This window comes from Ambystoma mexicanum, chromosome 12, assembly GCF_040938575.1.
Source record: "Ambystoma mexicanum isolate Mex_15411 chromosome 12, UKY_AmexF1_1, whole genome shotgun sequence".
NCBI lineage: Eukaryota > Metazoa > Chordata > Amphibia > Caudata > Ambystomatidae > Ambystoma > Ambystoma mexicanum.
In genome coordinates, this window is record NC_090936.1 from 456,242,004 (window position 1) to 456,257,911 (window position 15,908).

At 44.9% G+C, this 15,908-nt stretch overlaps 1 protein-coding gene across 2 annotated transcripts in view; it reads right to left on the minus strand.

Moving 5' to 3' along the window:
• Positions 1-4,631: 4,631 nt before the first annotated feature.
• Positions 4,632-15,908, minus strand: part of PEX26 (peroxisomal biogenesis factor 26) — a 546,723-nt gene continuing 535,446 nt past the window's right edge. For both annotated transcript variants that reach the window (XM_069628688.1, XM_069628687.1), the window contains one exon: positions 4,632-15,310. In XM_069628688.1, the coding sequence (XP_069484789.1) occupies positions 15,207-15,310 (104 nt within the window). In that variant the 3' untranslated portion in view covers positions 4,632-15,206. The remainder of the gene's footprint in view (positions 15,311-15,908) is intronic.

The following is a 15,908-nucleotide window of genomic DNA, read 5'->3' on the forward strand; positions in this document are numbered from 1 at the left end:
CATCCTCGTCGTCGGAGGCAAACCCCGTTGCCCAGTTGGCGAAATCCGGTATCGGCAATGTCCGTTGCCACCGTTATGGCGTGATCCGATGCCACCTCTCCTTCCTGCAGAATCTGTAGGGCCTCCGCCCTCTTGTCGTCCGGTAAGAAGTCTAGCAGAGGAGCTATCTTGAACCAAAGCTCCCTGTCGTACGGGCCACAATCGCTAAGGCATTGGCCGCCTTAATCGTCGTCGCCGCCGACAAGATGACTCGTCATCCCATGGAGTCCAACTTCTTGCCCTCGCTGTCCGGCGGGGAAGTGGAAGTTGAAGCCGCCGCACCCACTGCTTTCTTCTTGGCCGCTGCCGAGACGACCGAGTCCGGCATGGGCTGGGCCCTGAGGCACAAGGGGGCGCTATCGGGGACCCAGTACTTCTTCTCGTACCTGTCCCTCTTGGCGGGTGTTTCCACCGGATCCTCCTCGGAGGCTGAATCCGAGTCTGTAATGGCCACCGGCCCCCCCCTCTTTTTCCGCCGGGGTCTTCACGGGGGTCTTAATGATGGTCTGGAAAGAGGATTCCCTCCGCGGCGGCAGGAAAACTCTGGGCCCCGAGGCCACCTCCACTGGCGTAGCCTCTGCCGGCTTCACCAGGGCCGCTGCGACAACCTCGATAGAGGCCTTTGCCGGGTGGATCAAGGCCCTCACCACCTTGGGTGCGTCCTGGGCCTTCGCTTTGGGGGGAGGGTCATCGCCTCGCTCCCCCTCGGCTCCCTTCGAGATCGACCGGGGCCTCTCCAGAAGCTTACCCGGGTTCTCGGACTTCCTCTTCCCCGAACCAGAGCGCTGGCTCGTGGTTGATCGTGCCGGGGAAGTCGTGCCCTGCCTGGCAGCCGAGGAGCCCGACCTTTCAGCGCTCCCGGTGCCCGCAGACACGCAGTGCTTGGCCTTCTGTTGGGCCCCCGTAGCCGGGGACCTCACAGAAGACCTCACAGAAGACCACTCAGACTTTTTCTTCGCCTTCTCACCTGCTGTGCCCTTCTCCAGCCAGGCAGCGAGGCGGGAACGACGATCTTGCTTGGTCCGTTCCGACAGGTTCTTGCAGAACGCACAGTCCTTCTCCATGTGCGTCTTGTCCTCATGAAGGCAGTAGAGACATCTTGAATGCTCGTCCTCCTTGAAAACATTTTGCAATCCGCATCCTGGGCAGCTCCTCAACAGCTTGGATCCGGGCGTCGAGCTTCCCTTGTCCTGGGCCATGTCCATTGAGGTAGGCCACAGATCTTCTGGAATCCTCCAAGAAGCGTAACTCGACGAAAACTTCACCCTTGAGGGGCATAGAAGAATTCCGAAACGGGTCTCCGTTATCGGAAGTAGAAACGGTGGAGCTTGAAGCTCGATTAACCGAAAAAAATTAGAAAAATCTACTGAAAAACTCCCAACACTTGAACGTGCGGTAAAAATCTGAGGATGGCTGCCTGGGGAGGGGCTTAGGTAGAAGGCAGTCATTGGCCGGGGGCAGTATGACCCAGAGATCAGTGATTGGTTAGTACTAAGAAAGACAGAACAGAAACGAAACTGATACTGATTTTTTTCTTTACCTGACGACGAGGAATATTCATGAGCATGTGAATCCATGCCAGACCCCATGCTGGAGAAACGACAAATACTGCACTGGAATGCAAAATTGCATGAGTCAAAAAGGTTTCAGAAACAGAGTATCACAGTTTAGTCTTATTTATGAGAAATGAAAGAGGTGAAGAGAGTGGGTGGTAGTTTGTATTTTTAGGGGGTGTTATAAACCATGAAACATTCATCTGAAGGGCATCTTGGAGCGGTTGATGCAGCGTCTGACATTAAATCTGTACACTCTAAGGGCAGCATTTTGAACTTAATCTTGTCCACATTACCAGCTTCAGTGGGCTTCAGTACTTCTTACTCAGTAGTTACTCTGCATGCTTGACAGAACAGCTATATACACTACTAGAAGTCAAGTGGGTTTATTCCATGGAGTGTGAGTGTGCGTGCCGGTCTGTGCATCTTGAGATGGAACCGTGTGCAACCTGCACATACATATTTGACATCCAGCTGGACAGAATAAGCATTTTTTCCTTTTTAGGTGAATCATCAAAAAAAGGAAGAAGAAAAAGAATCCAAAGAAATTTAAAAAGAACTCCGAAGAAAGTTTGCTTGGGGTGGCAGGCTCTTTCCATGTGCCAAGAGTGGATTATTTTTGGTCACTCACTTCATCTTAATACGTTTAAAAAGAAATCCAGCAGCTATATGTGCCCCATGCATTTTGGTTTTCAGCCAAATAAAAATTCCTGTGTATTAAAATAGGGAACACTGGCGGTTCGTAAAAGGATAAAAGTAACACCGATCAGCTATTGCTATGAAGCAAGACTAAATTGGGAATTGAAAGCATGAGGAGACATTAAGAATTCTCTCTGTGGATGAAACAAAATCATAAAATGTGTGGCTGGCTTTATGAGTGGGGTAGTGCACTATGCTGTAAACAGGAAATTCAATGACAGCGTAATCCATAAACTGGAGCCAGTAATTTAGATACCCCAACCACAATTTAGTGGGGGCAGATGGAGATCGGAGTTGCAGTCAGGTCTGCTGGTCTAGAGGATGATCAAAGATCTGGTTGGGGTGGTCTTTACGTTAGAATGAAGATTCCAATAAAGGTAAATGAGAAATTGTAATAACACAGAACCTCAAATTTGGGTAACTATGTCCTTAAGAAGATGGACATTGATATCTTTCCTAGACACAACTGCAACACCCCTGCCAGGTCTGCCTATCCTATATTTCGATAGGATAAGACAAACCTGAGGAAAGAAGTCATATCGCAGGGCCTTGGTGGAATCTGCAAATCATGTTTCAATGATTAAGAAAATGTGTAGGTTGCACTCCTTTATGGCATCAGGGAAGAGCATATTTTATAGTGGATCAGGAGTTTAACAGCAGAGTTCTAACACCCTGCGATCGGGTGGAGCAGGTATGATAGGTGATGGCCTTACTGTTATAGAAAGTAGAGGGGGACTTGGGATGCAAGAGCCTTAGGGGGGGCTGCATAAGAATTGGGAATTAAAGTGGGGACTTCTGCGGGGGACAAATGATAATAGTTTTAAGGTTCGATTGGTTTGGAGATCAGTGCTTACCTTCAGATTTTGACAAACAGAGGTAATAATGAGTAATGGGGACATTGCATTGGTGATGTGAGGAACAGGTGGATTTCACCTGAAGCTCAGTTTGAGCATCGGCACGTGCAGACAGGCTTGCCTTTGGTGTGCCTTCAGACAAATAACTTCTGTGTACCCAACCCAGACTTCCAAGGGTGTCCTATGGAGCCTAGGTGTGCTCCGGCTCAACAAAAACGCTACAAACAAATGAAGGATTATTTCACAATGAGTTGGCCACGAGTCCCTAGGAGTCCAGGCACACATCTGTAATTTTAAGGAAAAGAAAGTATTTTTAAAATAAAGGATTGTAATAAGAAATTAAAATGGGGTTACAATGATGCACCCTACAACCCTTACAACCTCGGTCTAAACGTGGGTAAGACAGAAATCTTGCTGATTGGTCCTCTGGCGGTACTAAAAAAAGCTTTATGACCAACACTCAGCATTCAATATTGATAACATCCGGATCCCCATCTCCTCCTCAGTCAAGACCATTGGGGTGTACCTGGATGCCATCCTCTCACTGTCTCGCCAGGTCAATTCCATAGCATCCTCGCCAGCCTACCCGACCAAACTACTGAATGCGGCCAAACCCTTCCTGTCCACCGACAGCTGCCTCACCATCGCCAGGACGGTCAAAGGCTCAAGGTTGGACTATTGCAATGTCCTCTTTGCCAGCACCTCTGCCAAAAACATCCAGAAGCTACAATTAATTCGAAATAATGTGCTACGAGCTACCCTTAATATCCCAAAAGGAGAACACATCTGCAGCCAGGAGAGCAGCCCATCGGCTGCAAGTCAGAGAGCATGTCCTATTGAAAACCCTGGCTATCACCCATAAGTGCTTCTTTAAGATGGCACCCCCTTATATTTCCCAGAAGATAAGGAGAGCCTGCTCCTCCAGACCCACAAGAACCCTGTTTGCCCATCGTTGCATACAACCTAAAGTTAGGCGTACCAAAGCGGGAGGCGCAAGTTTCCCCTACATTGCAGCCAAACAGTGGAATTCCCTGCCACACACCCTGAGAGCTGAACCATCCTACTGGGCATTACGCAAAACCCTCAAAACCTTGCTGTCCAATTAGAGCTGGCCCGTAACATTCTTTATGTCAGGTACCATTGAAGGTACATTACCTATACAGACACTGCCTACATATTGCAACACTATCAAATTGTATGTAACTGATCACTGTAACAGCGCTGTGATGCTCTTGGGCTGTTGTGTGCTTTATAAATGAAAATAAACAATCCCCCCGCCCCCAGGATACAGCAGAGTAAAGTTTGTTCATGAGGGCTGGGGCACAGTAGTCAGCAAACCTTTGTCTTTGTGGGACATTACGTTAAAGGCAACTTCAACGATAAGAGGTTCCTGCACTCTTGCAGCAGAGAACATATGCAGTTTTTGTTCAATTAAACATATGCTTCGTGAAAATTCAAACCATACTATTAGAATACATACAGTGTATGACATTTAAAAATCAATCATTTTTTATTACATACATTTAGTATATCAAACATTGAAAATGTACAGCAATAAATATAGACCATGAGTCAATAGTCTTTGGGGGAGCTAGGAATGGGAGATCATTGTGGCAGGGATGGCACCACAGAACCTGGTAGAATAGATGGAACCAAGGATCCTTGCCTGTGGGAATATCTGAAGGCAGAGTGGGCAAGCAAATATTCTATTAGTTGTGGGACAACAGATCCTTAAGTGCCCCCCTAAGAGGGTGAGGGGATGACAGGAAGAAGAAAAGGAAGTCTGTGCAATAGGGTTGGAGGCTGCAAGATCATTATGGTACAAGTGGGCAGCAGAGGATTGTAAGTGTTAGAATCAGAGATCCTTGTGGGATGGGCGCAATCCTAAGTACTTGTTGGATCAGTGGCATCTCAGATTATTGTGGGAAGATTGGAATCTAAGATCATTGTGGTGTGGGAAAGGGGAGGCAGTATCTCCAGGCTGAGGAGTAGGACCACAGATCCTTGCTCGAGGGAGTGATTGAGGGCATTCTTGTGTGTGTTAAGGAGCTCATACTTGAGGGCCATGCCAACCAGGGAAGCATGGCGGTGCTGTTCCTGTGAGCCCGGGCCATGGGGCACTCCCACCACTTGTTAATGAAGCGGTGGAAAGGGTCCCCCCTCTGTGACATATGGGTAAACCCACGGTGATGGCCAAGGTCAGCGGTTGACCCTGGTGACCCTCCAGTGGTTGTTTAGAGAGAGCAAATGCCTTGGAGGAGCCGATGAGCAAAATGGCACCTGTGTGCTGGAGGATCGGGTAAGCCGTTGGCTGCTCTGATTCAGGCAGGCAAAGTGCTGAGGGAACAGCATGACAGAAGCGAACAGCTTTCTTGTTGATATGCTGCCGTGTGGAGGATCGGAGCGAACTTGGTATTGAAGGCAGTGGGTCATTGGAGCGGTCGCCATGAGCGGCTCACATGTACCATGGCTTAAGAGCCAGCAAAGAGGGCCAGTTACGTGCAAGCTTGCTGGAGGTGCTGGAGTCCATGCCGGCGTCCGTTTGATGGAAAACCAAGTCTGCACAGGGACACGGCCAGAAAAGGGAGAGGCAATAGGTGGCTTGTCCTTATTATTCCATGAAAATGACTCGTGACCTTTGAGGTGGAGAGGGGGCCAGAAAGGCAATCAGTGAAGTTGCACTTTTGGCGGCTCATCAGGCATTTGGACAGAATCTTGGCGCAGTGGCCCTTGGTAATGGTCTAATGTCATTTTGAAGTAGATGTTATATCTCCTGTCATGACCCAACATGGCTTGTGTTCGGAGTAGGTAGGAGAAACACTGAGGCTCCAGCCTGACTTTAGAGGTGGCTCATGGACAGTGGGGTGGGCATTAGAGAGGTTTCCTCAGACGCATAGAGCCTACAGTGTTGATTACATGGGTTAGAGAAAGCAATATGGCGAAAGCACCAGCGAAACCCAAGACGTCCATATCAGGGGATATCAAAAGCATGATGCAAGTTCAGGAGGGCACAAAGAAAAATTAACAGCTTGCAGCTGTGCAGATACATTCCCCACGAGAGTCAGTGATGATGGAAGACCCTCCTACAATTAAGTCCGATTTACAGCTCATGCTTGCTAAAATTAAAAAAGAAATTAAAGACAGTGAACCTTACAAGTCCATAGCAGACATGGATAAACATGTACTGGCAGCAGAAAAAAGATTGGAGGAGGTAGAAACTACCCTATGTGACCAGGTGCATGAACAAGCTGAGCTATCAGAAATGATGTCAAAGATGGAACAAAAGTTGGAATTCCTCATGGTGAAGCAGGAAAGATGGTGAGAATAGAATGCGTCAGAATAACATCAGGCTGCGGGGGACTCCGAAGCAAATAGCTGATAACAAATTGGAAGAATATGTGAGAGCATTGTTTCAGGATCTGGCACAAGCAATCTTACAAAGGAGGAAGAATCTGAGATTAGTGACAAGCTGGCTCTGGGAAAGAGACGCACACTACAGGTGGGCCTTCCACTGCAGTCTGACCTTCGAATTCAAAGGAAAATCTTACAATGTCTCTAAAGAAGAGGAGGTTGCAGAGCTCTTACAGAAGGACAGAGGGACTACATCTTTTGATTTATACCCGGATATGGACGGCACAAAGAGGGGACAGAGAATGTCAGAAAGGGGAGGTTGGAAGAGGGGCCATCCATATCCTAGGGTGAGAGGAAAAGGAGAGCGTATGGCAAATGTTGCCTGAACTAAGGATGGCTCCACTTGTGGATGGTAATATTGTCAATGAGGGGTTGGGGGTACATGCATGGGGAGAGGAGTTGTTGGTGTGGGTCAGAAACAGTGGTGTGGGGATTGAAAGGAAGTAAATTGATTGATGAGAGGTGGGAGCAGAAAGGGACTTTGGTTCTGAAAATTGACCCCAAAATCCTTGGACGACTGTAGGGTCCAAGGAGTCTGAATAATTACTTCAGTTTTGTGTTATGACAGTCACCCTTATTGTTTTGTGTTCTTTATTTGTTTTCAGTAGTGTACTTTAGTAGTTTTCAGATGTGGTGACATGGGTGGGGATGGGAATTGAGGACATTTATTTATGCTAATCAACTTTTTGCAACAATTATGGGGGAGAATGTTAGTAAGCGGGGGATGGCTGACTTAGGATTGGTGACCCTGAATGTTCAGGGTCTTAATTCTCCTCCAAAGCGGGCTTCCGGACTGCAGAAGTTATCAGAACTGAACATCTCTACTGGTTTCCTCCAGGAAACGCATTTGTTACAACAGGATGAAAGGAGGTTAAGACATAAATAATCCCCTACTCAACATTTTGCTTCCAGTGGGTTTAAAAAGAGAGGTGTTGCAATTTTTTTTGGACTGGGAGTAAGGTTCAATAAAGAATACTTATATAGAGATGCAGAGGGCAGATATTTAATTCTCAAGGGGCAAATAGGGGGCAGGTATTCACTCTTGTGTATTCATATTCTCCTAATGATCATCAGGACCAGTACCTCGGAGGTCTTTTGAGTAGGTTGACAGGCTTTGTGAGGGATATGTTAATAGGAGGAGATTTTAATTGTGTGATGGACCCCACTATGGACAAGACACTTTCCCCATTGAAAAGATTATAATAGATGCCGACAGGAATTAGCGAGGCCTCTCCGGAAATAGAGACATGGCGTTTTTTCCATTCAGAAAATAGAGACTATAATTACTTCTCAGCGGTTCATAGGGCCTACTCCAGGACTGATATGGTTTCCTCAAAGATGATCCCAATGGTGCTTTCGGTAGATATAGGTCTTAGATATCTTTTCGATCATCCGCCGGTAACTGTGGCCACGCAGATAGATAGGTCTACTGAATCCAAGAGATAGGGGTGGCGCACCAATGATTTGGTTTTAAGGGTTATAGCAATAAGGGCGCATATGGAGGAAGTGATTCAAAATTACTTTAAAGAAAATGAGGTGGGGGATAGGGACTGGGGAATTATTTGGAATGCAGAAAAAGCTGTCATTAGGGGGGGAATTCGCCAGGAAAACAGTGGCTTTTCTGAAACCAAGGGACCACACGCGAATTGCGCTGGAGCAAGTGGTTTAACAGGAGGAACAGGCGCACAAGGGTAAAGGTTCTCTAAGAGCATTAAGAGCAATGATGAAAGCTCGAACTCAGGTGGAGGCGCATGTGGCAGACCAGTCAGCCCAAAAGATATTACAGGCTAAAGAGTCTTACTATATTAAAAGATAATAGGGTGAACCAACTAATAGCGGCAAAATTAAGTAAACAAAAACTGAGGAATTATCTTGCAGAATTGAAAAATGGAAAAGGTATAAAGCATCAAAAAGAGGCTGATGAAATGGAAATTATTGAGCCATATTATACACACCTATTGAAGGGGGAGAGTTGGGATTCAACACGACAAAAATAATGTTTACAAAGGGCAGGCCCACTAAAGGCAGCAGTGGAAGATCCAGCTCTACTAGATAGCCCCATAACCCCAGCGGAAGTTGGGCTGGTTATTGATGCGTTACCTCGGAATAAAACTCTGGGACCAGATGGTTTTCACAATGGGTATTCTAAAAAATTCAAGCCATGGTTAGTACAACCTATGGCAAAATGATTTAATGCAATTCTAGAAAGAGGGTTGGTGTCACAGGATATAGGTATTTTGATGACAACACTAGTACTTAAGCCTGGTAAGGACCCAGTAAAATGTGAAAGTTAGCGCCCTTTTTCACCACCCTATTTCTCTCCTCAATCGAGATGCTAAAATATATGCCAAACAGTGCTAATCGATATTCTATATCACCTCTAACAGAGACAAGAGTAAGGGCAAGAGTGATAAAACACCGTGTGCATAGGTATGATAAGGCTGTTCAAGAACAAAAACAAATGAAGTGGGAAGTTAATAAGTGATATTAAGCCGTGTGCCCGGGATTTAGTGTTGTTAGCTTAATCGGGAAAGAGAGACAAAGATACAAAAACTGGCCCAAGGCCCATCGGCACTTATTCCTGCAGCAGGATGGGCAGGCTATGGTAGCCATTACTGAAGTGAAGTCAGAAGCTAATTTCTGGTCTGATATTAATGTGCTGGAGATAAACCAAGAGGTGGTTCAAACAAATCCCATACCAGACGATGTCTGAGTTCTACACTTCTTGGATTTGTAAGGAGAAAAAGTGTGTGACTCAGCGCAGATTGTGCCCAAAGACGACATAGTCTGGAGTTCAGATTTTAGATTGGATGACTGAGTCGCACATTTGTTGGGCAAGTAGCTCGAGGGCAGGGGGCCCCAACCAACTATCTAATACTGTCTTTAAACAGGCTCCATAGATGTGGGCATCTATCTTGTATATCCTGTTCAGGGACATTATTGGTCTACAGAGGACTCTGCTGCCTTGGAAAAACACATACATGATTCCAAATTATAAGAAAGGCAATCTTTCTACGTTGGGTAACACTCGCTGATATGTTTAGCAATATTTTCACGACCTTAATCTTGGATTAGGTTGAGCAGTGGGCAAGTGAGGAAGGTTCTGTTAAAAAAGGCCCAAACACGGTTCGATTGTAACGGTTTCCTTATGCATGGTTTGCAGTCAATGGCCTGGGGTAAACACCCCGCCGATTTACATGTACCATTGGATCTCTCCAGCGCTTTTGATTCAGTGGACCATAATTTATTATGGGCAAAATTACAAAGCTGGGGTATGCCCATCGGCCTCCTCAACATTTTTATATATCTTTACACAGAGGCTTTGATTTTGGGGAGGTTAAATAATGAGGGGTTATAGATACGAAATCTGGACTGCAACAAGGGTTTTGGCACCGCCCTTTAATCTGTATGTTGCATTGCCGAAAGTAAAGGTAAAGTTATCCTGGCTTGTGTACAGCAATTTTCTTCTCTTTGTTATGACACCAATTAGCCTTCAGCGACTGCTCACAGCATTTGCTCAGTATACAGGGGTTAATAAATTAAAAAATCAACCCTCAAAAAACAAAGGTGATGACGTTTTGTTGTAAAGCGAAGACATTTTATATTGGTAAAGTGGTTCCAAAACTACGTTATGGTTTGGAGGTCCTCCCCACCTGGTTGATGGAGGAATTGGACTACTACAAAGCCTTGCTTTGGAGGAGGACAGTGTTTTATTCCGCAGTGTGTCCCCTTAGCGGTCATTCGTCATGGGTTTGGCCTGCAATCATTTTCTAGTTAAGGTAGTGTGGAAGCAGCTGGTTTTGTACGTGAAAATTCAACACTATGTACGCTGATTTAGGAATAGTGGTGCATACCTATACCGGCTCTGCTAGAAATGTTTTTGTAGGTCACCGTCAAGACCAACTTGGGGGGTAAGATGGGTCTAGTGACATCTTGATCTCTAACCCATCCAAAGTGAAAGTTACTGTGTTATTATTAAGGGACCGATACGAACAGGGGAGGCCCTTGGTGAGTTCACTTTGTATGGACACCTGAGAAGTGTTCACGAGAGAGAGGGTACAGCAGAATCTTATGTGCTAAGATTTCCGAATCGGGGGTATAGGAATACATTTATGAGATTTTGTTTTAATGTACTACTAACAAAGGGAATAGTGTGCATTCGAAATGGGTTGCTCAATGAATTGCCCTTTTGTAGGTTTAGTTGTAACCTGAGGGCAATGGAAGATTTAAAGCATCTATTATTATTTTGACCTGCACTGGTGTCTCAGCACATTATATTTCTTGGTACTTTTGTTAACAATTTGGCGCATGTGGACTCAGAGCAGAGCACCTATGGTCAATCATGTTGGGGGGCAGATCTGTTGCTCAGACACTTGCTGTGGTGAGATTCTTAAAGGACTAGACCTATGGAAATGAAAAAGGCAGAATCCTCTGATAATTGTATTTGTACCTTGTTGTATGTATGGATACTCTTTTCTCTTTTACTTAGAAACCATGTTATTGCTCCTGTTTATCTATTTTTTATCTCAGGATAATTTAACGTGATAAATTGCAAAGATTTTGATTGTATGTTTTAAAGAGATGAACTATAAAGGTTTGTTTTAAAACATAAACAATAAAAAAATTCAATAAAACATATGCCAACATTTTATCTTCTATATTGATGTTGGTGTTACCCAAATTAATTCACCCAGACCAAACTGGTTTCATTACAGGGCGGAATATGCATAATAACATTCAGGGGGCTGTCAACCCTATTGACTGGGGGAAGCGGACGGGGCAAGAAATGTCAGTGCTGGCTTTGGATTCATGAAGAGTATTTGACAGCATGGACTGGACGCATTTGCAGCATACACTGGAAGCATTTGGGTTGGGACCCACTATTATAAAGATGATCTTGCAAAACTTTCAGATTCTGGTTACGAGAATTAATATGAATGGAACACTGCCGGCCCCTAAGAATATATTGAGAAGCACTCGTCAGGGATGCCCGCTTTCCCCATTGATTTTTGTGATGGCAATGGAGCCGCTTGCCTACAGGGTTAGACGGGACACTGATATTGTGGGGGTGATGGACAGGGGGCATAGCTCCCTATGCAGACAATATATTGTTGTTTCTGCAGGATACAGAGAAATCCTTACCGAAGGTGATGACAATCTTAGGGATTTGGGGGAAGTCTCTGGCAATTATAAGAAATCTAAAGAGCTCAACATTAATGGAAATTTGGAACATCTGGAAATGGTTGAAAAATGGGTCACGGAATAGCCTATAATCTTGGAACGGGAGGGGGTAGACTATCTAGGGATATGCCTGACAGCTTCTTATACGGAGCTATACAAGGCTAATATCCCTCCTCTTTGGAGAGACTAATTGAGGATCTTAAACGTTGGGACCTGCCGGAGCTCTCATGGTTTTCCAGAATTGAGGCGATTAAAATGACCTTACTCCCAAGAATCTTGTATGTGTTTAGAGCTTTGCCCATATGTATTATTCCAGCCGTTATAATCAAGAGATTACAGGGGGGAGTGTTTTCTTGGAATTGGCCAATTTAACCGAATATATTTTACCGTATGACCTAGTTGACTGCATTTAGGCTGTACAAAATGATCACACAACTAAAAATGCGGTCAACTAGTCCATACGGTTCCATTATAGCAAACAAGGTGAACAGGGGTTGCGTTGGTGTCCCCCGCTCCCCTTGCTCGCTATAATGGGAAAGGGGGTTGATGGGTTGTCCCCCGCTACCGGGACATTAGAAGTAGGGGACTTTTAAAAACAAAATCAAAAACAGAGGAAGGGATCATGCAGTGTCAGTTCTGACCCACGTTGCAGGGACGGAACTGACGCCATCAGGGTCAGAATGAAAGCGGACGCTGAAAGGTAAATGGGGGAGGGGGTGGGTTGTATTGGGGGGAGTGGGAGGTGAAAATGAATTTGTGGAATTTGGCCTCAGCCAAATTGGGTTTTCAGCAAAATTGCCTATAGTCAATTCCGCTGTGAACAATTATGCCACGGTCAAATCATACCAATCTGTTTTCTTTTATTTGGAATAGGAACAGAGCTAGAATCCCGAGAAAAGTCCTTACTAGAACTCTGCTATTAGGTGGGCTGGGTAGCCCAGATATCAGGATATATTTATTGGGAGCCCATATTACACCTAGGTTGGAATGGAAGTTGCAACCTGGAATTGAAAGATGGCGTGATGTGGAACAAGGGGCGACATTATCCCTTTAGACAAACTCCCTTTTCTGGGTGGTACAGCAAGACACAGTGGGGGTGAACAAATGGAGTCAGCTAAATGTTCCTTAACATACCGGAATAGGGCTTCAACATTTAAAAAAAAGATGATTCCAGGACTGGGGTCCTTATCTTCTCAGTCACAATTCTGATTTTAGACCAGGGATGAGTAGGAATTACTTTGATGCCTTGACAGGGTGAGATGCTATTATTCTAGCAGATCTGTATAAGGAAGGGGTTCCCCAATCCTTTGAACACTGTAAGGAGACATTTTAAATGGGACAAAAGGAATGTTTTCGCTATAAACAAATCAGACACTAGTTTACAAATAGAGAAGTTCGGTGGGCTGGTAAACACCTGGAGGGATTGAACTCACTATGGTAGAGGGAGGGGTGAAAAAAAAGCATCTCTAACATTTGGATACTGCTTCCGCAGAAGATCAGATTCCGTATATGGATCACTGGGAGAGAGACCTAGACACAGACATTTCAGAGGAAAGGTGAGGCCAAATATGGGAAAGGGCACATAAAACCTCCAAGTGTTCGGCTAATAAGGAAGCAGCATATAAAATATGCTTTAGATGGTATCTCACCCCTCAGCATTTCAGTAATATAACAAAATCTTCCCCTCTGTGCTGCAGAGAATGTGGGGATATTGGTAACCTGGGACATATGAGGTAGCCTTGCCCATGTTCACAAATATATTGAAAAGAAATATTGGGATATATTAAAGAGATCACAGGGGTACAATTGCCCCTAGACCCTGTGGTACTGATACTGGGGGCGGCCTCTGCTGGGATATATGGAGCAAGAGGTGCACAAGCCGATCACACATCTTTTGAATGCCCGCCAGGTTAACAATGGCCCAGTTTTGGAAATCTAAAGAAGGTTGTATTCTTGCACAATGGGGGTGGGGCAGGGTGGGGCGAATATGGCGAGGGCTAGTAATGGAAAAGGATATTGCCAATGACTTCCTGGACACTACCACAAATATTTAGTGGTCTGGATCCCGTTACACGAGTTTTTATGACAAAGGGAAAGGGATTTGCACTTTTATAGGCCAATGTCATTGAACAATTTTTCAATATGATATGGTTCAACATTGAATTTAAGATTTGTGTCAATAAAAGCGGGGGAGGAACTCTTGTTTATGGCATGAATAAGGGGGAAAAGGGGTATTGGGTCTTTTGAGATCTCATACATGTCGCTAAAGTTAAGTTATGATATGGGATGTTCAGATTTGGAAACGAGATGATGTATTCTGGTATATTCAGAATGATGGGTCTGTGTACAAGGTAGGTAGATGAATACAAAAATGCAAAATAAAGCTTATAAAAAAAAAGGGCTCATACTTGCTAGATGGACTGCCGGTTCTTTGATACAGGAGCATATGTTTGATGCAGTGTACAACACACTATTTTGGGAGTAAAGACATTTGAATTACAGGGTGCATAGAGTTTTCGTGCTGAACAGTAGAATTGATCTTTTGAGTGGAGTAGTTGGTACCGTCAAGACAGGAGTGTGTCTTTCTTTTTGTCATTTTGTTCATTTGTGGTCTGATGATGAGTTGAGCTCATGTCTTTATCTGACATTATGGGATGAGTAGATTAGATCCTTGTCTTGAGAGGTGTTATTTCTTTCTTGTGAGTGGAAGATCTTTGAGGCTTTAACACATTCATGTTGGAGGGACTTTGCCTAGAGACTACTGCCAAGGTGTGGGGATAATGGGCACATCCTGGTAGTTGAAGCTGCAGATCACTAGTGGGTGGTGGCATACCATTGTAGCAGGTTGAATTAGAGCTGTGTTTGGGGCATAGATGGTCATTTTAATGATGCAGGAGAGCCTTTCTGAGATGTACAGTGAATGATGCAAGGATGTATGCAACCTCTTGCTAAGGGCTGATATGGTGCCCCTTCCCCTTTTGCAAAGGTGCCACATTTGATGATTTTAGTTCCAATATGGTACCTCTTGTTGTCAGCAGTTCCTCGCAGGGATCGACAGAGCAGTTCCTTGCTCATATAGGTAGATCCGACCCTTGCTGAGGTGAATTTAACAATTAACTGCATGGCTGACTAGAGCAGTTACTTGCTGGTAGAACAGTCACTCTTTGTTTATAGTAAGGCAGATCATTGTTGGGGATACAGCACGTCCTTTGTGGTTAGAACATGTATTATCTGGGAAAGCTTAAGATGTTTCTAGCAAAAAGGAAAAGTACAGATGGCATTGACTCTGGGTGTGGTCAGTCATTCTCAGATATATGAAGCCCACCATGAAAATACTGCTTTGTCCCTTTCAACAGTGATGGGCTACGAGGCTTGCAATGTCAATGAGCATCAGACAAGACCTATATAGTCAGTCTCATGGAAGCAACAGATGCAAAGACTCTTGGTCCTTCTGATGTGCTTCACAGGCTCAGTGGTAGATCCCAGGCATGAAGTTAACAGGAGTAATGGCCTCCCAAGCTTGCCGCAGCATCCAGATGAGGCTGGACAGTAAAGGGTGAGATAAAGAGGCAGCTGTGGAAAAAAAACACATTTTATTAGAAATGTTCTTAAAGATGAGCTTCATACATATATTCTCAAAGTCATCATTTTATGGAATGGTGAATAACTCTCATGATTCATTCAGACTCAAAAAAGGTCTCAATCTGTGACCTTAGCAGGGACACATACCAGAACCTTTGCACAACCTTTCATACTCATGCTGCCTCAGTATCTCAAACAGCAGGATCTACTGTGGCATGGATGACAAGCAACAGGTCTCACATACTACCTTCTCCCTAGAGCTACTCTATGGATAAAAGATCCATTACAACTGGGGCCCCCTTCCAGAGACAACTGATAAGCTTGTATTTCCAGCACTTCTGCTCTATTTCTAGTACATCGCTCACACCCAGCACACCTGCCTCACACACCTTAAGTATCCCCACACTGAGCACTGATGTTAATTTCTATTCAGCCTCCCATATCAAGCAACCCTGCTTCATTTCATGCCACTCTCAGTCTTCCAACACATTTGCTCTACTACATGCAGTTATCTTACATGTATGGAACTTGTTCCATTCCATGCATGAATTTCACCCACAACCAACATTCTTGTCCAATTCCCCAAAGC